At 37.9% G+C, this 25,711-nt stretch overlaps 1 protein-coding gene across 1 annotated transcript in view; it reads left to right on the forward strand.

Annotated features, from left to right (window-relative positions):
• Positions 1–25,711, forward strand: part of Tapt1 (transmembrane anterior posterior transformation 1) — a 61,340-nt gene that overhangs the window by 31,465 nt on the left and 4,164 nt on the right. Inside the window, exons 4-12 of the mRNA XM_045130182.1 lie at positions 724–886; positions 3,570–3,705; positions 5,591–5,688; positions 5,857–5,926; positions 9,003–9,083; positions 11,827–11,936; positions 19,285–19,344; positions 20,224–20,292; positions 21,216–21,292. Of these exons, the coding sequence (XP_044986117.1) occupies positions 724–886; positions 3,570–3,705; positions 5,591–5,688; positions 5,857–5,926; positions 9,003–9,083; positions 11,827–11,936; positions 19,285–19,344; positions 20,224–20,292; positions 21,216–21,292 (864 nt within the window). The remainder of the gene's footprint in view (positions 1–723; positions 887–3,569; positions 3,706–5,590; positions 5,689–5,856; positions 5,927–9,002; positions 9,084–11,826; positions 11,937–19,284; positions 19,345–20,223; positions 20,293–21,215; positions 21,293–25,711) is intronic.

Here is a 25,711-nt window from a genome sequence, read left to right on the forward strand (position 1 = left end):
CCAATCTTGTTGCTAACAAAAGTGTAAATTAGCACAACCCATACAAATTGTTTCTATCAAAATATCAAGTGAATATAACTTGGCATCTCCAGTTTTAGGAATTTATTCTATAGATGCATTTTCACTTATGATACATAATTTATAACATGTGTAAACTTTATAGTTGCAAAAGACTAGAAATCTGTCAAGGGTAGCTTAAAAATTATGCAGCTGTACATAGAGGGCATAGTAGTGTCATAAAAGCATGAGTTCCTTATGAACCCATATGGAAAAATCTGGAGCCAGATAGAATGGTGTTTGCCTGTAATCCGGTGCTTGGGAGGTGATAGAAGGAGAATCAGGAGTTTAAAGTCACCTTCAGCTACATAGAGTTCAAGGACATCCTGAGCTACATGAAACGAAGAAAAACTTCTGTCACGTTGTTAAAACAAGCGCAAGGTATAGAACTGTGTGCATAGAATGCAGTGATTGAGTAAAAAGGCTGAGGCAGTTGCCAATGGCTTTAAGTACATTAGAGGCTTGTCATCCTAATGGAAGGCTGCTGCTCTAAAGTGCTTTCCTCTCTGTTTACTCTTTTCACTCCCAGTATCCTTCTTAAAGTTTTACAAGGTCAGCGTCATTTTCGATATTACCTTGGTAAGCTGGCATTCACTAGGAAAAATGACTGATTTGGAGAACACATAAAGTAAAACTCATATTTTTATTTTTTCTTGTGTGTTTCAGGGACAGGCGTTTACTTCAGCCTGCCCAGGTATGTGACATTTTGAAGGGCGTCATTTTGGTGATCTGCTATTTCATGATGCACTATGTTGACTACTCCATGATGTACCACCTGATAAGGGGGCAGTCTGTCATCAAGCTCTATATCATCTACAACATGCTGGAGGTAAGAGCACTTGCCACCCTGCATGCTCATTCTGGCCTGGTTGCCGATTCAGATTGGCCAGTGCATAGAACTTCATCTTCCTAAGTAGAAGGTACCAGCGATAAAAATGTTGTCCTGTAGATTCTCCTAAAGGTGCTTCTGACCTGGAATGTTTATGCAGTCACTTGAAGATCCTTTTACAATGAACATTAAAATGATCTAATGGACTAGACACCTGCACTGCTAATGAGGTAGTACCTGGGCCACTGGTCCTGGATCACACTTAGGGAACAGAACTTCAAGACTAGTGGCTTCCTCCAGTATGAAGCCAAGAACTCCACTGCCTGGACATTCCTGAATTAATTTCCCCATAGAGAATGTGTATTATCAAAAGCTAGGGAGATTTCTTTTGCAAAATCATTGAAAACCTACTCATGCTTTTGGGTGGGACTAGAAACCAGCATATGAAGTAAATATTTGCTATAATAAGTTCAGAAAAACCCAATTTAACTCCTTTTTAAAAAAATTTATTTTGGAGATACGGTTTCACTGTATAACATAAGCTCATTCAGACTTGCAGTGTTGCTCAGACTGGCTACAAACTCATAGTCATCCTGGCCTTGCCTCCCAAGTGCTGGGATTATAGCCATGTGTCTCCATGCTCAGGCCAGTACTTAATATTTTTTGTACAAAATACATTTTACTTTAAAATAGCTAGCATGTGAAATCTGCATTGATATAAATAACAAATTGAATAGTTACACATTCACTAACAAAAAAAAAAAATACTTTGCTTTCTAGATAGAATCCTAAGTTTTTAAAGTAGAAAACCTAGTAGATATTATATTAAAATATTTGGATTTAAATTGCATTTTCCCTTTTTTTTTTTTTTTGGTTGGGAGTTAGGGCCTTGCAGAATAGTAGACAAGTGCTCTTGCTTTGCCATTCACCTCATAATCTTTCCTGAATTTTTAATTACTCATGGAGATTGTTCCTGAGTGGATAGGATGGGTGATAAGAGCACAGCAGGTCTTTTTTTTGCTGCCTTTCCCATCTCTTCACAGAAGCTATGAACTCTAGCTAAGCTGGTTACCACTAAATGTAAGATGAGCTAGCTTTAAAACTATAGTCCAACTTCCTGACTGTAGGCTTGTTACTCCTATACTCTCCATGCCCAGTGAACAAGTTGGAGAGATGGATGTGATTGAAGTTCGTGAAGCCCAAAAGACCAGCTGCATCCTCACCTCCCACAACCCAAAAGAAAGCCTAAGCCTCATCTTCTTTGCTACTATTGGATTGCTCTTATGCTGGTGCTCTGCTGGTCTCCTTTGCTGACTTGGTAGGGAACTGCAGGGCCCAAGAGCTATTCCTTGACACCAAATTGATGTGTGTGTCTCCCAACTCAGTGTTTTCTGCAATACAGTATAGTAGGCCAAGGAGACAGTTATAGTAGGCCAAGGAGACAGTTATAGTAGGCCAAGGAGACAGATCCACAAACTGATAGTTAAAATGGTGTACATAGCCTTGCAGACCATCAGTAGTGATGTGGCTTAAGTGTAGCCTGTAAGAATCCATACTGTAGTTATAGAGACAAACTACCATCAAATGCTGGTTCCTTCACACATGACCTGGTTTTCCTGCTGGCTGCTGATTCTCGCTAAAACTCAGTTTTTCCTGTGTACTGTGGAAATTCCAGGAAAGTATAAGGATTAAGTGAGATGATTCAAGTTTCTACCACAATGTCAGGCATGTAGCAAGAGCTGAGGGAAGAGATTACTTTCTTGGCAAATAGCCCTTAATAAGTCCTTCCTGCGTGCCCAGCACTCTTAATCTTGGAGATTCAGAAAGCAAGCCCGTTCTCATGGACTTGTGGGAGATAATAAAGAAAGAAGTGTGAGGAAATGGTAGAGGATATGAGAAAAAGAATGGGTGAGCATTTGAGACACAGGAGCCACGTGAAACTGGACAGTCATATTCTCCTTCAATATGATATTTGTGTACCTCAATATTATGCTGAATTCAAAGAGAGCAGTACCTGAAAATGTCTTTACCAAGTAAGTCTGTATATTGTGGTCTTTATAGTAAATTTCAGACTATTGCTACATTGTTTACAAATTCTAGGTATGTGTAACATTAGTCAATTACATATTTGTCCTTAAGAATTTAAATTTGAATCCTGAGTTTAAAGTGCTAAAACAGGAAGAATCATGACACTGATGTACTGTCTCTTTTTCTTCCTGCCACCCTGTAAGACTTTCTTTGTTACAGCCATATGGACAAAATCTAATTTGGTCTACAAATACTTGAGTCTTCATTGTGTGCTAGAGAATAAAGACATACTGGAGAAGTAAAAGCCTTCGTTCATCTTTAGCCTACCTCTACTAGGATTTTAAAAAAACAGTATTTGAGTTACATATGAATTTTGGTAAAATATTAAAATAATTAAAAAATCATCTTTTTAATTTTTTTTTCATTTTTTAAACTTTATTTGAAAAAGACAGAGAGAGAGAATGGGCATGCCAGAGCTTCCAGCCACTACAAATGAACTCCAGATGTGTATGCCCCCTTGTGCATCTGGCTAACATGGGTCCTGGGGAATTGAGGGGAATTAAACCAGGGTCCTTAGGCTTTACAGGCAAGCGCTTAACCATTAAGCCATCTCTCCAGCTCAAAAATCATCTTTTAATTTTTCTTTTCTCTATAGGTAGCTGATCGCCTGTTTTCTTCATTTGGACAAGATATATTGGATGCTCTCTATTGGACAGCAACAGAACCTAAAGAAAGAAAACGAGCTCACATTGGAGTGATTCCTCACTTTCTCATGGCTGTGCTCTATGTCTGTATCCTTTTAGACTATGGGACATTACAGTAGTCAGTGTATGTTCCTACTTTATAGGTACCCTATTTCACAAGCTTAATATTGCGTGTGTTTGTGGGTATTGGAGAATAATATGAAATCACTGCTTCCTTTGCTTAAAAAAAAGTAGTTCTAATAGTAATTACAAATGATACAAAGAGCCTCTAGTATACATACCTTTGTTCTCATTGTAACTAACTAAAAGGAAGAATTCTGTACTGAAAAGGTAGTGTATATCCATATTTTACATTCCCAGAAAGATATGCGATTTTATCATGCTTAAAATTTTAAAGATTTCTATTTTGTGTATCTGCACATACATGTCTGACTTGGAGCTTTTCTTTATAACAATGAATACACTACTATATAAAGTATATATGTGTGTGCATCCCACATACATATTTACTATATAAAGTGTATATGTGTGTGTGTGTGTGTGTGTGTGTAGCTCACATATATATTTACGCACACATGCACTTCTGCTTTTAAGTTCCATAAAGGTCAGGAAATTCCCAGGAAAGTTACTTTTTTTTTTACTGTCAGTGGGCAGTTTAAAGAAATTAGGAATTAGGTTAATACTTGGGAATTTAAGAAACCAAAAGGGAAGATAACTATGAGGGCAGGAACTTGTTTAGGTTTTTGTGCAGTAAAACAGAATTCAAAGATATGATAATATGTATAATATGAATATAATTCTACATGACATGAAGAAAAATCATTTTCAGTCATTTTTAAAAAATACTTATTTATTTATTTGACAGAGAAAGAGGAAAAGAGAGAGACAATGGGTATGTTAGGGCCTCCAGCCACTACAAACAAACTCCAGGCACTTGTGCCCCATTCTGCATCTGGCTAACATGGGTCCTGGGGAATCAAACATGGGTCCTTTGGCTTTGCAGGCAAATGCCTTATGCTAAGCAATCCCTCCAGCCCATTTTCAGATATCTTTAACAGCATTATGTAATGCTTGAAGAACCAATGAAGACCAATCTTTTTTAAAAAAAAAATACTTTATTATTTTTTGATTTATTAGAGACACCGAGAGAGAAATAGAAAATAGAGAAATAAAGAAAGTGAGAATGGGCACGCCAGGGCCTCTAGCCACAGCATATGAACTCTAGATGCATGAGCCACCCTGTGCATATGGCTTATGGCTTATGTGGGACCTAGAGAATAGAACCTGGGTCCTTAGGCTTTACAGGCATGTGCCTTAACCAGTAAGCCATCTCCCAAGCCCCAAACTCAGGCTTTTATCATGTGTTCCTTTGTTATTTAAATTTCAGATTATCTTGATACAGGATATATATTAATTTTTCATTTCATTATTGGCCATAGTGTCTTCCATTTACTTAATATACTTAAAAAAATATTTCCAGAACCTTTTACTTGTTTTTAAACACAGACATAGCTGAATATGGTGGCAAATGCCTATAATGCCAGCATCTAAGAGGCAGAAGCGGGAGGATCAGAAGTTAAAGCCAGCCTTGGCTAGATAGCAATCTGAAGTGCAGCCTGGGCCACATGAAATGTTGTCTCAAAATACCAAAATAAATTAGTTGGCACATCTTTTGAGGACTTAATTCCTAAGCATTGTACCAAGTACCAAAGACCAGAAAGAGTAACTACTGTGTTCAGAGATCTACTGTTATAAATAAATGGATTAAGAAAGGTTCATTTCTGCTTTTGTTTTTTTCATGTAGATTACTTTATCCCATCAAATTTATATTCCTGGATAATAAGGAAATTGTGACTATATTAGGATATGTAAGATTTGGTTTAGAAAGCATAATCATTTTCCCTCTTATTATAACTTTATAATCTATTAGTAGTTATTAAAGCAAACTTGTTTTTCCTTGACATGCTGTTAGTTCTGCATGCAATTCTCATAATGGTTCAAGCAACAACTCTCAATGTAGCTTTCAACTCACACAACAAGTCACTGCTTACTATTATGATGTCCAATAATGTAAGTATGTATTACAATTCATATTTTGTGGGTCATAAAGGAACATTAGTACTGTGAATGAGATGAAAATCTTTATTCTATGTGGTGTTTATTTTCTAGGAAATTTTATAAGGAGAAAGAATTTTAAACTTTCAGTGATAAAGATGATATTTCTGTTTACTGTTTCAGTTTGTTGAAATTAAAGGCAGTGTTTTCAAGAAGTTTGAAAAGAACAATCTATTTCAAATGTCAAATAGTGGTACGTACTATATTCTGTTTGTAACTCTAGTGAAAGTTCATTAAAAATGGCTCAGTAAGAAATGCTAAATAACATTTTAATAAAAGATAATTGTATTTTCTAAAACAAATATTTAGAGAGAAGAGTTTTTTACAGTTAGTAGTGGTGTGAAACCTCTGGATAGAAGATCAAGGAAATCAAAAAAGAACTTTGAGGGCTGGAGAGATGGCTTAGTGGTTAAGGCACTTGCCTACGAAGGCTAAGGACCTAGGTGTGAGTCCCCAGGTCCCACGTAAACCAGATGCACATGGTGGTGCATGTGTCTGGAGTTTGTTTGCAGTGGCTAGAGGCCCTGGCACACCCATATGCACACTCACTACCTGCCCCCATCTCTAATAAATAAATAAAAATAAATTTTTAAAAAAGAAGTCCTGTTTCCTTCCCAAAGAATTAACTCAAAAGTGGTTCATTGCCATAAAAATAAATGCTAAATGTTAAAACTTGTAGAATAAAATATAGGAGAGTACAATCAGAAATTCTATGTCCATAAACATTTTTTGAGACATTTCGGAGACTACACAAAAAAGTACTAAGAAGAAATATATAAATTGAACTTCAAAATTAAAAATATATGCTCATTAAAAATGCAAGGCACACTTATACCAAGAGATAAAAGTTGAGGTACATATATCTGACAAAGGACTTTTTGTTCCTTGGATAGATTATAAATTCAATTTAGAAATGTGAGGGAAGGTTTGGACATTTTGAAAATAGAAATATATGAATGTCCACGGAATTCTCACAAGGGAAATACAAAGGAAAGTCCAAGGAGATATCAAATATCCACTTTTATAACCCTGACAGTGCCAAATATTAGGGAAGATAAGGGCTAAGTGATATCCTCATGCACTGATGGTGTGAGTGTAAGCAGTGCAGCTGCTCGGGAAAACTTTGGGGCACTTTCTCATTATAACTAGATGTTCACCTATCCTATAATTCAACATTGAAAATTATTACAGTACCTTTATTCACAGTACTTCAAAACTAGAAATAATTCAGGTGTCCATTGACAGGAACATAGAAACATGGTGGTGTATCCATATTATGTAATATTACTCAGCAGTTAAAGAAAAAAAAAAAGAATGAACTCCTATCTACTGTGTACCTCTCAAAAACAATGCTCAGCAGCAAATGCCAGTCTTAAAATCTATAGCTCGATTTTATTGATGTGATCAAATTAATCAGACCAAATTAATTTATGATGATAGAAATGAGTGGTTGGGCTGGGGAGATGGCTCAGCAATTAAAAGCACTTGCTTGTAAAATAATAGCGTTCACTTATTGGGGATGGGAACTGATTGGGAAAGAATATGAGGGAACTTTTTGGGTGGTGGGACTATTCTATTTTTTTTTTCTATCAAAATGGTAACCAAACCTTACCAAGTTGTATGCTTAACATCTGTGCATTTCCACAGTTACCTATAGGCAAGTAACAGAATGTTCCCACTGTGTTTAGTGGGAATTATTGTAAGGCCGCTTTTAGTTTAACTTATATCCCCCTTTGGAGCCCCTCTCATACATATAAATATTTGTGTGATTTAAGTAACTAGTCAAAGTTTATACACTTGAAAACCCTGCATACACTTTTCCAGTTATGCCTTTCAAAGGGTCATACCATTATTGTGGATGAGCTTACATCCAAAAACATGATGTCATTTAAAAATTAATACTATAGTTTCATAAATAGAACAGCAGTTTCTGCCTCTGAGCTTCAAGGGACTTAAGGGACAGCTTAGACTCATTACAAATAAAGAGCTGATGAGCTCTGTAAAGGAAGGTTCCAGCAACTGACTGGAAGAGTTTAAGAATTTATGAAAGGCACAGATAGTAAAGGCCAATTCACCTAGAAAGAGAGTCAGTTTTACTATGGAAGAAACAAGGAACAGGAACTAGGGAAGCAAAGACAGTCCCACAAGAAGACTTGAGGATGAAACTGAAATGCAGAGTGCTTGCAGGAGGTACACAGTTGGGTGGTATAGAATACTGGGAACTATAACAGGATATCAGAGCTCTTTTTAGGTTGTTTTTATTTCTAGCGATAGCCCACCCTTATATAGACACACACAGAGATGTCTACAGGGACGGATTTATTTCACTCTTTGCTGCATAGTGTCCTGGATTCTTAAAGGAAAATAACAGCTGAAAAAGTGAAATGTGTAAACTGGTCTTTGACAGGAATTTAATTATTTACTTTCATTTAATTAATTCTAGTTAACCTCAGATAGTAATTTATGACAAATATCATCGTGAAACCTAATTTAAAATACCACCAATCCTATGTATGCCCTCCCTCAAGAAATGCTTTTTTGATACTAGTATTCTGTTAAGTATTAACTTGGCAGTTCCATACCTAGTACTTAACCAATTGGTTATTTTCTATATGATGGGGGTTTTACTATCCAAAGTCTTTAGTAAGTCTTTAGTCTCTGTTTTTAGCTTTTTATTTTGTAAAAAGAAAACAATTGTCATATGTCCCCAAAGACCATTAGAGACATTTAATGACCCAGTGTGAACAGTTTAATGGTTTAAACACATTGGAACAATTCCATACTAGAATTAAGTTGGTAAATGAAGTAAATAGTCACACTCACATACACATACTTACAGTTAACCTATGTCTGCATCCTGCCTCTGATTTACAGATGAAATAATCTAAAATACTACCGTGTTTACATGTACAGATACTTCTTACCAGTGTTTCATTAACAATAATGTATAACATGTACCTGAGACTTAGATATTATGAATAATCTAGAAATGATATAAAATAGGGTAGTTACAAATATTACAGTATTTTTGTAAAGGATTGACAGTCATGAATTTTGGTATCTGAAGAGGCTCTGGAACCAGAGCCCTGCCAGTACTGAACAATAATTATGTTTTTTGGTAGTTAGGTTGTATATGTGTGTGTGTGTGTTTTAATGGTTTCACCAAGTTATTATAATATTACTTCATATATGCTCTGTTAACTGTATAAGTATACATATATAGATGTAGAGCGCTTTAATGTTGTTGGGTTTTTTTGTTTTTTTTTTAGATATTAAGGAACGCTTCACAAATTATGTGCTTTTGCTAATAGTGTGTTTAAGAAACATGGAACAGTTTTCTTGGAATCCAGGTAATTAGTTACTGAAACAAATACAGTGTCTTGTCATTTAAGGCAAAATCATTCTTTCATAGGAAATCGCATGAGTCCTGAAATAACTATCTGTACCACTGTGTCAGTATTGCAGATACTTGTTGGGGGAGAATGCATGAAGCTTGCTTTGGCGGGGTGCTGCTTTTCTCGTAAGCTTCACAGTGACTGGTGCTGTTCTTCTAGATGAGTGTATGCACCCTCTGCCACACCGCAGCTGCGGTGCTGAAATCTAGTAGGGTCATTGTCATCTTTGCTCTCCATCACATCCATCTTTTACCTGCTTGTTAACATTCTGAGTAAAGATCAAGTGAAACAGAGTTATAAGCAATTGGTTTTTTTGAGGGGGCGGGGTGTTTTTTTTGTTTGTTTGTTTGTTTTTTAGCTTACGTGTATCCCAGACCGACAGGAACTTGCTGAAATTCCATGAATTTTCATCAGTTCACCTATCAGAAACATTCACTGAATATAGGCAATATGTTAAGCCAAAGGCAAGACACTGTGGCAGATGTGAAAAGTGATCAGACATCTGCAGGACTCCTAGGCCAATTGTAGCATAAATAGGTAATCAGCATGCTGAAATGAGCTCTGTGGGAAATGATCACGTACTCAAATGTCAGATGATTTAGTCTTTTTTAAATCTCTGACTTAATTTTTACAGATTTGTTCTTAATAAAACAGTGTCTCAGATTTTATATATTATTACCAATATCATGAATGTCCTAGGCATCTGAAATCTCTTGTTACCTTATTCATTGCTTGGTTTCAGATATATTTGAAAAATCAGAAACATATAAAATGAGCTCTGTGAGCTTAGAAATCTATCTCCAGAAGCTACTTTCCTATGAAAATGTTAAGATCAAATGATAGCTAATATTATAGCTGTAATCTGAATAATTCCAAAAGCCACTTATTTGTGGTAGAAAGGGTTCTATTTCACATACACATGATTCTTTGTCTACCTGGGTGTTTTTGATGAATGGTGGTTAACAAGGTCAGATAACATTGTCCATGAAAGGCAGAGTGGGCATTGTGGCCCAGGCCCCTGGGAAGCCACATGGGATCAGCAATCCCTGAGAGAGAAAGACAGATAACTTGATATTGGGAGTTGTCATCTCATTTGATAGTCATTTTAACAGATTAGCTTAAGTCTCCTTGCTTGTTAAAATGGTCCCACCTTTATATTTTCTTTTAGGTTTTCTTTTTTCCTTAGTTTTGTTTTGTTTCTGCTTAAACTAAAATAACCTTTTTAGTTACATTCCCTAAGTTCCCAGGATAATCAATGCACTAAAAACAAACAAAAATAATAAAGTAATTATTTTACCAAGCATATTGCTGCAAACCAGAATTTCACTTAATTTTCAGAGTAATGGAATGTAGACACTTTTGTTCTCATTTTGTAGATGAGGAAATTAAAATTTCAAGGTCGTGTAGCACTTAGTGGCAGATATTGTTGGGTGAGATCCATAATTCTCAAATCTTCCCCATGACGCCCAGTGGAGACTGGTGCAGCTGCTCTATACTGTCAGCTCAGCCCTGGCCTCCAGGTCCCAAGTTCTGAGTTGCCAAAAGCCCTTGTAAGCATACTTAGCCAAATCTTCCTTGTCCCTCCTAAATTCTTGTCCAAGGCCTTAAGAGGTCATCTGCTGGTATTTTTTAATTAAGCATGTTGTAAGTACTAAATTGAGGTCTTAGTAAATATAATGATAAGTAGTTTTTTTAAAAAAAATTATTTATTTGAGAGAGAGTGGGCACACCAGGGCCTCCAGCCACTACAAACTCAAGATGCTTGTGACCCCTTGTGCATCTGTCTTACATGGGTCCTGGGGAATTCAACCTGGGTCCTTTGGCTTTGCAGGGCCTTAACTGCTAAGCCATCTATCTCTCCAGCCCAATAAGTAGGTTTATTAAGTTACATCTGTATAGCTGAGTGAGATAGTGACTTGTCTGTGTATTTAATCGTGGTGCTCAAACAGGAGAAAACTTGATCATGGGACTAGGAAGGTGGCTTAGCAGTTAAAGCACCTGCTTTGAAACTCTTATCATTTGTCTGCTAGCTTTTTACTATCATGTTGCGGCAGCTATAGAATTAAAGGCTTTCCAGGGCTAGGGATACCACCTAAAAGTGTTTTGAGGCAAGCATGAAGATCCAAGTTCAAGTCCCACAACCCACATATAACAGCTAGGCATGGTAGCATGTGCTTGTAATCCCAGCATTGGAGAGGTAAAGACAGGCAGATCCTTGAGCCTTGTTAGCTTGCCAGGCTAGCCTAATTAACAAGCTCAGAAAAAGTAACAGCACCCCAAGGTTGTTCTCTGGCCTCTATTAGCATATGCTCACGTGTGTGTGTGTGTGCACGCGTGTGCGTGCGCGCGCGCGCGCACACACACACACACACAACCACAAATAATAAAGGCTTTCATAATAAGCCTACTTGACCTAGTCATCCCAATAGTATGCATACTGCATAAAGGCAAGATTCTGCTCAACGCTAATCTGTACATGAAGTAATACTTGGGAAGTATAAAGTATGGAATAAAACCCATTAACTTGCTAAGGAGTGGCTCTTTTGATAAAGGTTCTAATTAATTAAACTCTAGTTCTCTCTGCATCATTAACTGGAAGTCTTATAGTTTGCCTTGTAGAGATTTCAAACTTCTGATAGCTTGAGAGAGATTTTGTTCATATGAAGAGATTTAACTCTGTTTCTTCCATACTTTATAGATCATCTCTGGGTATTGTTTCCAGATGTCTGCATGGTGATCGCATCAGAAATTGCTGTGGATATTGTCAAGCATGCCTTTATTACCAAGTTCAATGATATTACTGCAGATGTATGTATTTCTACAAGCAATTAAGTGTTTAGTTTACTTGACATATTATAATGTTGAAGCCTTTGGTTCATTGTATTTGTGAAAATAGGAGATCACTAGTAAAGTTAGAGTTATAATAGAATGTTTCTAAAAATTACTACACTACTAGAAATAATTTCAATATTAAATAGTCCTGGTTTCTTATTTTGTATAGAAGATTAACTTCACCACTGCTTGAAGTCAGAATATCACTAATACAGAATCATTATAAACTGTTCATACTACCATTATCTGGTAAATTCTCAATATCATATTGTGTCTAGCTTAAAAATTAAGCCACATTTTTTTTTTCCTTTCTGTGATTATAAATAGCTTTTTAAGTTCTAAAAGACAAGAGATATGTGTACATTTTTTTCTGGTGGAAGCATCTAAAGAGGCTTTGAAACATTTGTTTTACAATGTAACAGAATTTTGTAGAATTTCTAGAAATAGATATGTGGTTATAAGTTCATTGTTTAAATAAGGTAAAATGTAGGAGAGTTTCCTGCTATGTTCTTTCTGTTGTGTTCTTTTTCAGTTCCATAATGAATGACTGCTTTATCACCTTCCTCAATTTGTGGACTTATACTTTTTGTTTGTCTGTCTGTTTTAGGTAGGGTCTCACTCTAGCCCAGGCTGACCGAGAACTCACTGTGTTGTTCCAGGCTAGCCTCAAACTACACTGATCCGCCTTACCTCTGCCTCTCAGGCTGGGATTAAAGATGTGTGCTACCACACTTGGCCAAGTTACACTTTAAAAAACAGTCTTACTCTGATAAATACTGTTTAACTCAAATGTTTAAAATTGTAAGCAGTTACAATTGCCTAACTTTGATTTTGATTTATGAGTTTCTGAGTGCTTTAATATAATTGAAGAAAATAGGATTCAGTCTTTTTTGAAAACCACTGATAAGTGGTGTTACCATATTTTTTCTTTGTTGATGTACACTGATTCCCTTCTTAAGGATCATTTTCTTAACACCTGAAATCAAAATTAGTAAGTTTAATTCAAGTATTTAGTACAATTGTTAGTGGAAGTAACAATTTATTTTTATTTTTTTATTTATTTGAGAGTGACAGAGAAGAGAAAGAGGTAGAGAGAGAAAGGTCATACCAGGGCCTCCAACCACTGCAAACGAACTCCAGATGCATGCACCCCCTTGTGCATCTGGCTAATGTGGGTCCTGGGGAATCAAGCCTTGAACTGGAGTCCTTAGGCTTCACAGGCAAGCACTTAACCGCTAAGCCATCTCTCCAGCCTGGAAGTTTACAATTTTTAAGAGCCCTTACAGCTACTACACTACTGTTTCTTAACCCCATTTTCTTTCACTTATTATTAGTATCCATTTTTCTAAGAAGGCATGGTTTTGGTTAGATGCAAATAATAATGCATTTAAAACTTAAACTGTTCATTTAATTTACAATGCCAGTTTTTTTACATGTTACTCAGAGTAGACACTCTTTCCTTTAAAAAACTGTGAAGGTAGACTACATTGGCATTTAATTTCAAAGCCTGCTAGCCAAGGTAGAGTAACCGCATAGAGCCAGACGCACAAAGTGGCATCTAGAGCTCATTTGTAGCAGCAAGGGGCCTTGGTTTGCCGTTCTCATTCATTGTCTCCTCAACACCTAATAAGTAATGTTTTGTGCCCATTGCTTCAGTGTTTGTTTTCACAGCCCTCTCTTTCTTATTTTCTTTTATTATTAAGTAGAAACTTTGTATGGATATATCATGTGTTAGTACCATCATTCCCCTCCTTCCTGCCCCAACTCCACTGAAGGCCCTCCTTACTGGGATTGCTGGTATTTACCATGGAATTGTGAGAGAAGTTGTCAATCATAGTATGTGTTGGGTTGGGTTGGGAGAGGAGCAATGCCTCTGGGTGTTCCCTCCCACCTTGTGGTGCTTACATTCTTTCCACCTCCTCTTCCACAAAATTCCCTGAGTGTTGGTGGGTGCGCTTTAAGGCTATTTTAGTGTTGAGCTCTCAGCAGCTTCTAGATTTCTGCTTTGGTGAATATTAAGTATCCTCAGTATCTGTCTCCGGGCCCAGGTTGCCATACGTGCCATGGAAGCAGCACCCTTGTTCATCCCACCAATTCCTCTGTGGTTTCACTTGGGCCCTGGCTGCTGCGTTATGGTTGGTTCATCTTCTGCTAGGGAGTCAGCTATCTATTCTTGGCTTTTTGGTATATTTTGGTTGTCCTTGGTTCTTGCTGCTTTCTGAAAAAGAGAAATAGGTTCTTCAACAGTGAGTGATATCAGGAGAGGTTAAAGGGGATAAGCATTGTTAATTTAGAGAGATTTTTGTGGTGTAGCCTCACTTTTGGCCAAAGACTAGTGGGAACTTTTCATTGAAGTCCATAGTCTTGGTCTCCACAGGATTCTATCTTGGTTCCCAGTTCCAGGTGTAGGTTCCTTGCCACTGAGCAGATCTCTTAGCCAATCAGAAAACCTTTGGTTACCCATGAAAGCTGGTTGTTTTCATGTAACAGTGTCCCCTGCTAGTTCACAAGGTTGTTGGCCATTTTTCCCCCAGCAGCTCATGTAGCACTTTTCAGCACTATATGGGTAATCATCTAGGAATGAGCTTCCTTGCAGATTCAGCCACATCTCACTATTTTCTGTATCATCAGCAACAGGGTCTTACCTTTTAACCTCAGGTGGGTAATCAAGTGTTTTGACAACAACCTGTCTTATTTTGGGGACCTAGTAAGTCTCTCTGATCAATAGTTCAACATGGGTTGTAACCAATTTCTGATATGGGGAGTTAACCAGCGAAAGCCAAATGTTTTAGGGTTAGGCTTCATCTCACCCTCTCCAGGGACCATCTTACCAGACAATCCTACCATGCTCCTATTAAGGGTTATATCTTTTAGACCACTGTCTTCTATGGTACCAATTCATTTTTGATTTGATTTTGTGTATATCTCCCCTCCTTCCTCCCATTACCTTCCCCCCAAGCCCTTTCATCCCTATTACCTGTCTCTCGAGTTGTTTGGGCAAATAGGTGTGCAACTCAAGCTGTTCCAGTTTAGGAACCACAGATAAGGAAGACCATGCCACATTTGACTTCTATGTTTGTATGACTTTGCTTAGTATGGCCTGTTCCAAGTCTGTCCATTTTCTTACAGACTTTATTATATCATTTTTCCTTACTGCTGGGTAGAATTCCATTGTGTATATGTACCACATCTTCACTATCCATTTGCCAAATGATGGGCATCTGGTTTGATTCCAGTACTTAGCTATTGTGAGTTAAGCAGCTATAAACATAGTTGAGCAAATATCTCTGCAGTGAAGAGTGGAAACTTTATGGTAGATGCCCAGTAGAGGAATGGCTGGATTTGTTGGTAGCTCTATTTTTTTCTAAATTTATTTATTTGAAAATGACAGAGAAAGAGGCAGAGAGAGAGAGTGAGAGAATCGGCACGCCAGGGCTTCCAGCCACTGTAAACGAACTCCAGACACGTGCGCCCCCTTATGCATCTGGCTAACGTGGGTCCTGGGGAATTGAGCCTCGAACCAGGGTCCTTAGGCTTCACAAGCAAGCGCTTAACCGCTAAGCCATTTTTCCAGCCTGGTAGCTCTATTTTTATCTTTTTCAGGAATCTCCATACTGATTTCCATAGTGGTTGTTCAAGTTTGTACTCCCATCAGCAGTAAATGAGGGTTCCTCTTTGCCTTGCAGGCTTTATCACCAACATTTACTGTCATTTGATTTTTTTTTTTTTTTTTTTTTTTTTTTTTTGTGATTGTGGTCCTTTCTGGAATAAGGTAGAATCTCATAGTTTTAATTTGTATTTTCCTGATGGTTAAGGTTGTTGAACATTTTCTTAAGTATTGGCCACTTGTATTTCTTCCTTTGGAAATTCCCTATTCAGTTCTCATTGTTTGAGTAGATTGTTTGACATTTCTATTGCATAATTTTTTTGAGTTCTTTGTAGATAATAGGACTCTGTCAGTATATAGCTGGCAAAGATTTTCTCCCTTTCTGTGGGCAGTCTGTTAGCTCTGCTTATGACATGTTTGTTTTTTCAAAAGCTTTTTAGCTTCATGAGATCCCACTGGTTGAGAGATTATTTAATTTACTGGGCTACTAGGGTATTATTCAGGAAGTCTTTCTCCACTCCTATATTGTGGAGAATTTTCCCTATTTTTCACCTAGTAGTTTGAGAATTTCAGGTCTTAGTTTGAGGTCTTTAATCCATTTGGAGTTGATTTTTGTGCATGGTGATAAGAGTGGGTCTAGTTTCATTTTTCGACATATGGTTATCCAGTTTGTCCAGATAGCACCATTTGTTGAAGTTGCTATGATTTCTCCAATTTACATTGTTGGCTCCTTTGTCAAAGATAAGTAGCTGTGGTTACTTGAACTAAGGGCTGGGTCTTCAGTTCTGTTCCATGGGTCCTTATATCTGGTTTTATGTCACTACCATGCTGTTTTTGTTACTATGGCTTTGTGTTACAGCTTTAGATCAGACATGATGATACCTTCAGAGGTGTTTCTTTTACTGAGGACATTTTTGGATATATGGGGCCATGAATTTTGAGATTATTTTTTCCATCTCTGTGAAGAATGATACTGGGATTTTTATTGGTATTGTATTGAATCTGTATATTGCTTTTGATATAATTGTCATTTTTACAATACTAATTCTACCTATTCAGGAGCATGGAAGATCCTTCCATCATCTCATGTCCTCCTCAGTTTCTTTCTTGAGTGTTTTTATGTTTTCATTATATAGTTCTTTCATTTCCTTGGTTAGTGTTATTCCCAGGTATTTGATTGTATGCATGTTTGTGTGCGTGTTTGAAAACAGAACAGCCTCACTGATTTTTTTTTCTCTGTATATTTGTCTTTTGCATGTAGGAAGACTACTGATTTTGTGTGTTGTTTTTTTATCCTGTCACCTTGCTGAAGGAATTTCTCACCTTTAAAAGTTTTATGGTATAGTCTTTCCAGTCACTTATGTGTAGGATCATGTCATCTGTATATAGGGCCAGTTTGACTTCTTCTTTTCCTATTTGTATCCCTTGTATATCTTTCTCCTCCTGTCTTATTGCTTGGGCTAGAACCTCTAGTACTATGTTGAAGGGCAGTGGTGAGAGTGGTTACCCCAGTCTTGTTCCTGATCTTAATCGGAACTCCTTGAATCTTTCCCCATGATTTGGGCTTTAGGTGATTTGTATATAGCTTTATTATGTTGAGGTATACACCCTCCAACCATGTCTCTCCAGTGTTTTTATCAGGAAGTGATGATGTATTTTTGTGGAAGTCCTTCTCTACATCTATCAAAATGCTCTTGTGGTTCTTATGATAATGTTTATTTATGTGGTACATTACCTTAATAGATTTCCTTATGTTGAACCACCCCTGCATCCCTGGGATGAAGCCTGCTTGTTCGAGGTGAATAATGCTTTTGATGTGGTGTTGAATTTGGTTTGCAATGCATTTTGTTTAGGATTTTTGCCTCTTAAGTTCATCAGGGGCATAGATCTATAGTTTTCTTCTTATACCTCTGTCTGGTATTAGGGTGATGCTAGCTTCATAGAAGGAGTGAAGAAGCATTACCTATTCTCTTATGTTGGGAAGACGTGGTTTCAGTTCTTTGAAGAAGGCTTGGTAGAATTCAGGTGAGAATACATCAGGCCCTGGACTTTTCCCCTTGGGGAGGTTTTTGATTATATTTTCTATCTCAATGGACGTGATAGGTTTGCTTAGGAGATTAATCTTTTCTGAATTTAGTTTTGGTAGGTGGTATGTGTTTAGGAATTCAATCCATTTTTTCCAGGTTATCTAATTTTGTGGAACAGCGGTTTTGGAATTATGTCCTTCCACTTTCATTCTTGCCTTTTGTAACCTCTCCCTTTTCACTTCTAATTTTGTTAATTTGAAATTATCTTTTTGCTTGGTTGATCAAATGGGTCAGGGGTGTATCAATCTTGTTTATTTTACAAAGAAACAGCTCTTTATTTTGTCAACTTTCTTAATAGTTTTCTTGTTTCCAATTTATTAATTTTAGCTCTGATCTTAATTATTTCTATCTGGAACTCTTGGGGTTGGATTGTTCTTTTTTTTCCAATGTCTTTAGCTGGATGGTTAGTCTATTAATTTGAGATATCTCTGTCTTGGTTATGAAGGTTTTTAGTGCTATGAATTTTCCCCTTAGGACTGCCTTCATTGTATCCCATAAGTTTTGGTAAGTTATGTTTTCGCTATCATTCAATTCTAGAAATTTTAACTATTTCCTATTTTGTTTCTTACACAACCCATTCATTATTTAGTAGTGTGTTGTTCAGTCTCCAGGAGATGGTGCAATTTCTGCTGTTTCTCTTATTGTTAATTTCTAGTCTTAATGTGTTATGGTCCGATATAATACATCAATTTTCCTGAGTTTATGGAGGCATGCTTTATGCTCTAATATATGATCTTTTTAGGAGAAGGTTCCATGGGCTACTGAGAAGACTGTATTGTGTAGAATTAGGGTGGAATGTTCTGTAGATTTTTGTTAGGTCTAATTGGTCTGTGACCTTGTTAATATCTATTATTTCCCTGTTGATTTTCTGCTTGGATGATATGTCTATTGGTAATAGTGGGGTGTTGAAATCCCATACTATGATGATACTGTGATTTATTTCTATTTTGTTGTCAAATAACTTTATAAACTGGTGCACCAGTGTTTGATGTGTATAGATTTATGGTTGTGATGTCCTCTTGTTGGATCATTCCCATGAGGAATAAAAAGTGTCCTACTTTGTCCTTTTTTATGACTTTTGGTTTGAAGTCCATTTTGTTAGATATTAATATTACCATACCCACTTGCTTCTTACTTCCATTTGCTGGCAAAACAATTTCCCATCCTTTTACCCTTAGAGAAGTGTCTTTCCTTAGTGGTGAGGATAGACAGCAGATGAATGGGTCCATTTTTCTGATCCAGCCTGTTAACTTGTGTCTCTTTGTGGGTGAGATAAGACTATTAATATTTAATGATGTAACTGTGAGGTTTCATTTAATCCCTGCCATGTTGGAGGCTTTATGGGGTTTGGTGCTTTCTTGGGCTTTGAATGTTTTTATGCCCCCTAATATATAAACATTTTTTAATGAAAAAATACAAATGACCAATAAATATTTTTTAAAGGCTATGAATGTCATAAATGCAGGATCGAGGCTGTGTTTTAGTCACATACTAATATTGCAGGAAAACTGTAGAGTGAGTATTGCTTAGTTATTAGCATCTGTCCCTTGGTAATTATTAAAGGTTTTTATCTACCAAGTATAAATCTTTGCACTGGATTATACAGTACTTCTTTCTCATTTTCCTTTAGGTCTACAGTGAATATAGAGCCAGCCTTGCTTTTGACCTTGTTAGCAGCCGACAGAAAAACGTAAGCATTTTATCAGAGGCGTAGTCTGAAATTAACTGAAAAGTGTTAAAGTTAGCATAAAATATTAGTTAAGACAAAACTGTATAAAACTGAACGGGTGTCTTTTTTGAGACACTAATTGCTTACAAGCTAATATCCATAATATCAAATATATATATATATATATATATATATATATATACACACAAATATATATATGTATATATAATGTTTTGCAGAATTGTAATAATTGCATCACTTTGTGTAGTAGTTTTCAGTCAGTCCCCCATAGATTCAAGTGTTTTGAGTGCTTGTTCCCCAACTGGTGACATTTTGGGAGGCAGAACTTACTGAAAGAGGTGGTTTTTTGTTTGTTTTGTTTGGTTTGGTTTGGTTTGGTTTTCAAGGTAGGGTCTCACTGTAGCCCAGCCTGACCTGGAATTCACTATGGAGTCTCAGGGTGGCCTCGAACTCACAGCAGTCCTCCTACCTCTGCCTCCCGAGTGCTGGGATTAAAGGCATGCGCCACCATGCCTGGCATGAAAGAGGCATTTTGTTGAGGGTGGGCTTTGCAGTGTTATAGCTAGATCTTAGCTCACTCTCTCACTGCTTTCTGCCAGCTGCCCCAGCAAAAGTGCTGCCCAGCCCCTGCTCTATCATCCTTTCCCTGCCCACCATAAACCTTTCCTCTCCATCAGCTACTTTTGTTGTGTTCTGTCCTAAACATGAAGGTCTTGGCACTTTGTATTTGAAACTTCCTGTGAATGCTTAGATTTCCACATCATTTTATTAAATAACTTGCCAGACACCAGGTTCTGTTTGTGTTTGTACTTCAGTGAATTGTACTTTGTACACTGGTTAGCCCTTGAGTCTGACCCCTTTCCTCCTTTCTGCATGCAGGCATATACTGACTACAGTGACTCGGTGGCACGGAGGATGGGATTTATTCCTCTCCCACTAGCAGTTTTAGTAAGTTCATGCTTACCTGTGTTTCCATACTGAGATAGCCATCATTATAGAACATTAGTTTGTGGATTATTAGCATGTTCATTTCAACATGTCTTGATATAAAATTAAAGGAACTAACTTGAAGAAAAGTTTGTTTTAAATTATGAATGTAGGCCAGGTGTGGCGCACACCTTTAATCCCAGCACTTGGGAGGCAGAGGTAGGAGGATCACCATGAGTTCAAGGCCACCCAGAGACTACATAGTGAATTCCAGGTCAGCCTGAGCTAGAGTGAGACCCTACCTTGAAAAAAACAAACAAACAAAAAAAGAATATATTAACCTTTTAGATTTTGAGCCATTCAATAGAAAACTGGTACTAAAGAACTTCTTATGTAAATGGCTTTCCTAACAATGAGAAACTCTTGCTTATTTATTGGACCAAGATTTTTCTTTTCTAAAGGATGCACATGATGGTGGGTATTATTAGGGCCACTGGAGATGGTAGTGGCAGTATGAACTGATCCTGCATTTCTAGATGGCAGTTAAAATGTTGTGCTGTGATGTAATTATTACGAGTCTAGGAATTTATGCAAAGGAATTAGGTATCAAACACTGGATGAATTTATTTGTATTTCACAGAATATGCTTCACTTTAAAAAGATTAGCTGGTTTGTAGCCCTTCTAGGTACTAGTAAAGGTAGTACTGATGAGTTAGGCAATGTCTGACTCCTGAGTTTGCTTGCACAAACCCAAATCCAAGATTTTATTAACAGGTGGATTTTCATATGAATTGGCAAATCTAGAGCTACCCTCCTGGATTTAGATGTAGGTATGGGCTAAATGTTGAAATCAAGATGAAGAAACCTTTCTTTGAAAAAATATTAATTAATAACTATGGTTGTATTTTGTCTGTGTTTTGTTGCTTTGGTTTGTTTTTGGCTAGCTCATCAGAGTTGTAACAAGCTCAATTAAAGTGCAAGGAATCCTGTCTTATGCCTGTGTTGTACTCTTCTATTTTGGGTAAGATTGATTATTCTTGAATATGTTTGTAATTTTTACAGTACAATATAAATACTGGAAGCTAAGAGAACTCAAATAATGCTCTCCTTACCTTATATGCTATAGATTTTAATGTTTAATTAAATCTTACTTTGTGCATAGATTTAGGTTTCACCCATATTTTCTTTGTGAGGGGTGGTGGGAGTCAGTCTTCCATTGCAATCCTTTTCCATATGTAAAAATATTTTTGACTTTCTAGTGTGCTTGCCATGCTTAATTCCTTAGCAGCCTAGCCAATGACACAACCTAGACATGGTGAGAAATGCAATTTCTCTGCCTATGGCTGGCTGAAACTTACCTGAAAGTTTCTTGGTCCCCGAGTAGCTTACTATCTAGTTGGAAGAAACAAACATTAAGTGAACCAACAAACAGTCACAGGTGTTAAGAAAACAGTATTGTAATGTGGTGGGTTTGAAGAGGTGAACTGGTGAGGCTTGTGGCCTGGGCTGTCTACCTGTGACATATGTGGGGTGCACAGGCATTAGTGTTGGGGACTCTTAGAGGCACAAATATGAGAATCTCCACAGGAGAAGGTTGGGGAACAAAAAGCAAATTGGGAATGATGTTGGCTGTAGGTCTCAGGGTCTTGCCCTAGTGTGAAGTCTGCTTTCCAGACATACCTACGATGTTCTTATTTCATAATTAGTGTTTTCCACAGCTACCTGGTCCCATGCTACTGTCCAAACCCTTCCCACATTTCAAGTCAGGAACACACTTCCCAGCATATTCAGTGCCTGTCTCAGTCCTCACCTTTTAGATATGTTACTGGTTGCAGTGATGTCCATAGCAAGATGCAGCTCTGATCAGGTTAATTGTTGTTTCCTATTGACCATTTGAATGAACACATAAGTGCTTTACAGTTTAGTTTAGCTCTTTTGCTAATAACACTGTTGCACTCCGGTTCGCATTGCTGGTAGAAATCACCCAACCAAGAGTAGCTTCTGGGAAAAAGAGATTTATTTTGGCTTATAGGCTCGAGGGGAAGCTTCACGATGGCAGGGGAAAACGATGGCATGAGCAGAAGGTGGACATCACCCCCTGGCCAACATAAGATGGACCACAGCAACAGTAGGGTGTGCCAAACACTGGCAAGGGGAAACTGGCTTTAAAGCCCATAAGCCCACCCCCAACAATACACTCCCTCCAGGAGGCATTAAATCCCAAATATCCATCAGCTGGGGAGCTAGCATTCAGAACACCTAAGTTTATGGGGGACACCTGAATCAAACCACCACAAACACATTGCCACAGACTGGGTAAGTTACAAAAGGATGGCTTGTTCTGGGAAATGATTCTGGTCCAAGTTGGAAGTGCCACATCTGATGATGCTCTCTTGCTGGCAGTCTCCAGCCATTAATGTGGCCAGAGGCTGGATCATTGAGAGACCTAAGTAGCCAAAGTGACTTTATACCAGGCCCACTCTGGAAACAGCCCCCTAATCTATTAATCAAATGAATGGACCATCACAAGGACAGAGAGATCCCTGGTTACCCTCTGAAAGGTCCTACCCGGTCCTGTGTCTTACTGTCCCATAGCATGGATTAGAGAGGACAACCATATTCAAACAGTAGCAGTTGAGCCAGGCGTGGTGGTGCACGCCTTTAATCCCAGCACTGGGGAGGCAGAGGTAGGAGGATCACCATGAGTTCAAGCCACCCTGAGAATACATAGTGAATACCATGCTAGCCTGGGCTATAACGAAAACCTACCTGAAAAACCAAGGTAACTCTTAAGTGTGGGGGGTTTTTCTTGTTTGTTCTTTGAATTGAGTTTTATGTAACTTAGGCTGACCTCAAACCTGCTATATACCTGAGACTGGCCTTGACTTCCTGATCCTACTACTTTACCTCCTGAGAGTTAAGATTATAGGCGTGCACCACCATCCCCTGCTCTCTTAAGTTCTTTTGACATTAACAAACACCTTCCTAATCTGGTAAAGATTCTCATACCCCCAAACCTTGATGTTCATAGCATCATTCTCTCTCTTTTTTGTTAAATCATGCACAGCTGCTACCATCTTTGTTTAATAAATTAATTGTCCGCATATTTTGGAGACATAACTTAGGAAAGTGAAGCTTGTATATGAAATACCTGAAATATTTGCTTAGTTACAGTTAACCTGTGTAGTTTACCAAAGAGGATATATTTGCCAGCCCTGGAGGGAGGACTCCCACCACTGACCTTCCTGGTGGGCTTGGCTTCTGCAACTCTGATGCTGGACCCAGACTTCTCTAGGAACTAAAAGAAGACAAGTGCCCTTCTTTGGTATCACTGAAATTGTAGTGGACAAATAGATAGTGATCTTGTATTACTTTCTTGTGCACAGCTCTGAAGTGTCTCTGGAGCTCTGAAAGTGTTAAGTGCTGTGAAGAAAAATGTGGTAGTGGGATGAAGTGATGACTTAGTGGGTAAGATACTTGCCTGAAAAATGTGGTAGTGAGAAATAGAGAATTATAGAGGTTCCTGTCTTAGAAATTTTGTGCAGGGCAGGCCTCTCAGGTTTGGCTGACTGAACAAGCACAAAAGTGCAGGCCAAAGAGGATGGCTTTAGGACCTACCGGCTACATGAAGGTTCTTGAGGGAGGGAAACAATTCCAGATTCTGAGCAGAAGACAGCAAGAGCCTATGGGCTTTTTGCAAGGGCCACTCAACTGCTGCCAGATTTTATAGACGTTGCCTTACAAAATTAGATATGGACCTGGGGAGATAGCTCAGCTGTTAAAAGATGCTTACTTTCAAAGCCTGCTGGCCCAGGTTTGATTTCCCAGATCCTCAAAAAGCCAGATGCACAGAATGGCACATGTGTCTAGAGTTTATTTGTAGTGGCAATAAGCCCTGGTACAACCATTCTCACTTTCCCTCTCTCAAATATAAATAAATAAATAAATAAATATATATATATTTTGAGAGAGAGAGAGAGAATGGGTGCACCAGGGCCTTCAGCTGCTGCAAACAAACCCCAAATGTGTCCGCCCCCTTGTGGCACATGTGTGACATTGCATGCTTGCATCACTGTGCACCTGACTACATGGGACCTGGAGATTTGAAAATGAGTTCTTAGGCTTCACAGGCAAGTAAGTGCCTTAACCTCTAAGCCATCTCTCTAGCCCTTTGTTTTGTTCTAGTATTTTTATTTATCTTCAAGACGATTCAAGCTAAGTAAACTTTTTAGTAGGTGCTGGAGGGATGGCTTAGAGGTTAAAAGCATTTGCATGCAGTCTGATGACCCAAGTTCAGTTCCCCAATATCCATATAAAGCCAAATACAGGAAGGGATATATGTATCTGGAATTGGTTTGCAGTGGCAGGAGGTCCTGTCGCTCCCATTCATTCTTATTATCGTTCATTCTCTCTCTGCAAATAAATAAAGTAAAAATATATTTAAAACTTTTTAATAGAAGCAGAATAATGGAAATAATCTAAACATCCAGATATATGGGTCATTTATAATGCATTTTGTTGTGTGATAGTCTTATAACAAAACACTCTTAAGACCACTTAAAGTAGTGTCCTTGAGAAACATTAACTGACATGGACAATCGAAGATTTCTTGTTACACGACTATAATGGCAGTAACACAGAAGCAAACTTGTTTAACATTTCTCCTTGTGGAGTACTGCATTGAGCATTGTACCCAATCCTCTACTCTCTATACTAGCTGGTGGAGGATTTTTCCCAGGTCCATATGGCTCAGCTTAGACACTGACCGCAAACCATTCTCTTGCTCCTACTGTGCCTCCACCAATGCCTTGTAAATGGACCCATTTCTCCACAGCAAGAAAGTGCAAATAAATGTGTGCTCACAGCATACAACTAACAGGTAATATGTCATGCTGGAGCATGGTTATTAATTTTTACTTTGTAAACATTTATTGATAAACTCCATACATATACATAGTGTATCCTGATTATATCTTCTCCCACAAGTCTCTTTTATCCCCCATCTCATACCCCCTTCCATTGACCTGCCACTTCTTTCCAGTCCGTCTATTTGAATGTCATTATTTTACCTTCATATTGTCATGCAGATCTTGAATGCAGTGGCTACTTAGAGTATTGGAAGTTCTACAGCACCCTCCCCGTCCTCTGGCTCTAGTGTTCTTCCCATCTCTTCTTCCACTTTGGTCCCTGGGCCTTGGAGGGTGTGATAAATATGTCAGTGTCACTTCTTCTCATAACTTTGATGAGTTTTGAGTCTCCCCAGTAGTCACCGCCTTCTGAAAAGAGAAGCCCTCTAACAAATGTGAAAGTAGCATTATTACGTGGGCATAAACATAAATATTTAGAGGATATACATTTTTTATTATTTCATCCACATCTGCTAAATGTCCTTGGTTTTAAGTTAGAAAATAATTATTAAACTACTTGGTACCAGGAAAGA

Source organism: Jaculus jaculus, chromosome 11 (assembly GCF_020740685.1).
Source record: "Jaculus jaculus isolate mJacJac1 chromosome 11, mJacJac1.mat.Y.cur, whole genome shotgun sequence".
Classification (NCBI taxonomy): Eukaryota; Metazoa; Chordata; class Mammalia; order Rodentia; family Dipodidae; genus Jaculus; species Jaculus jaculus.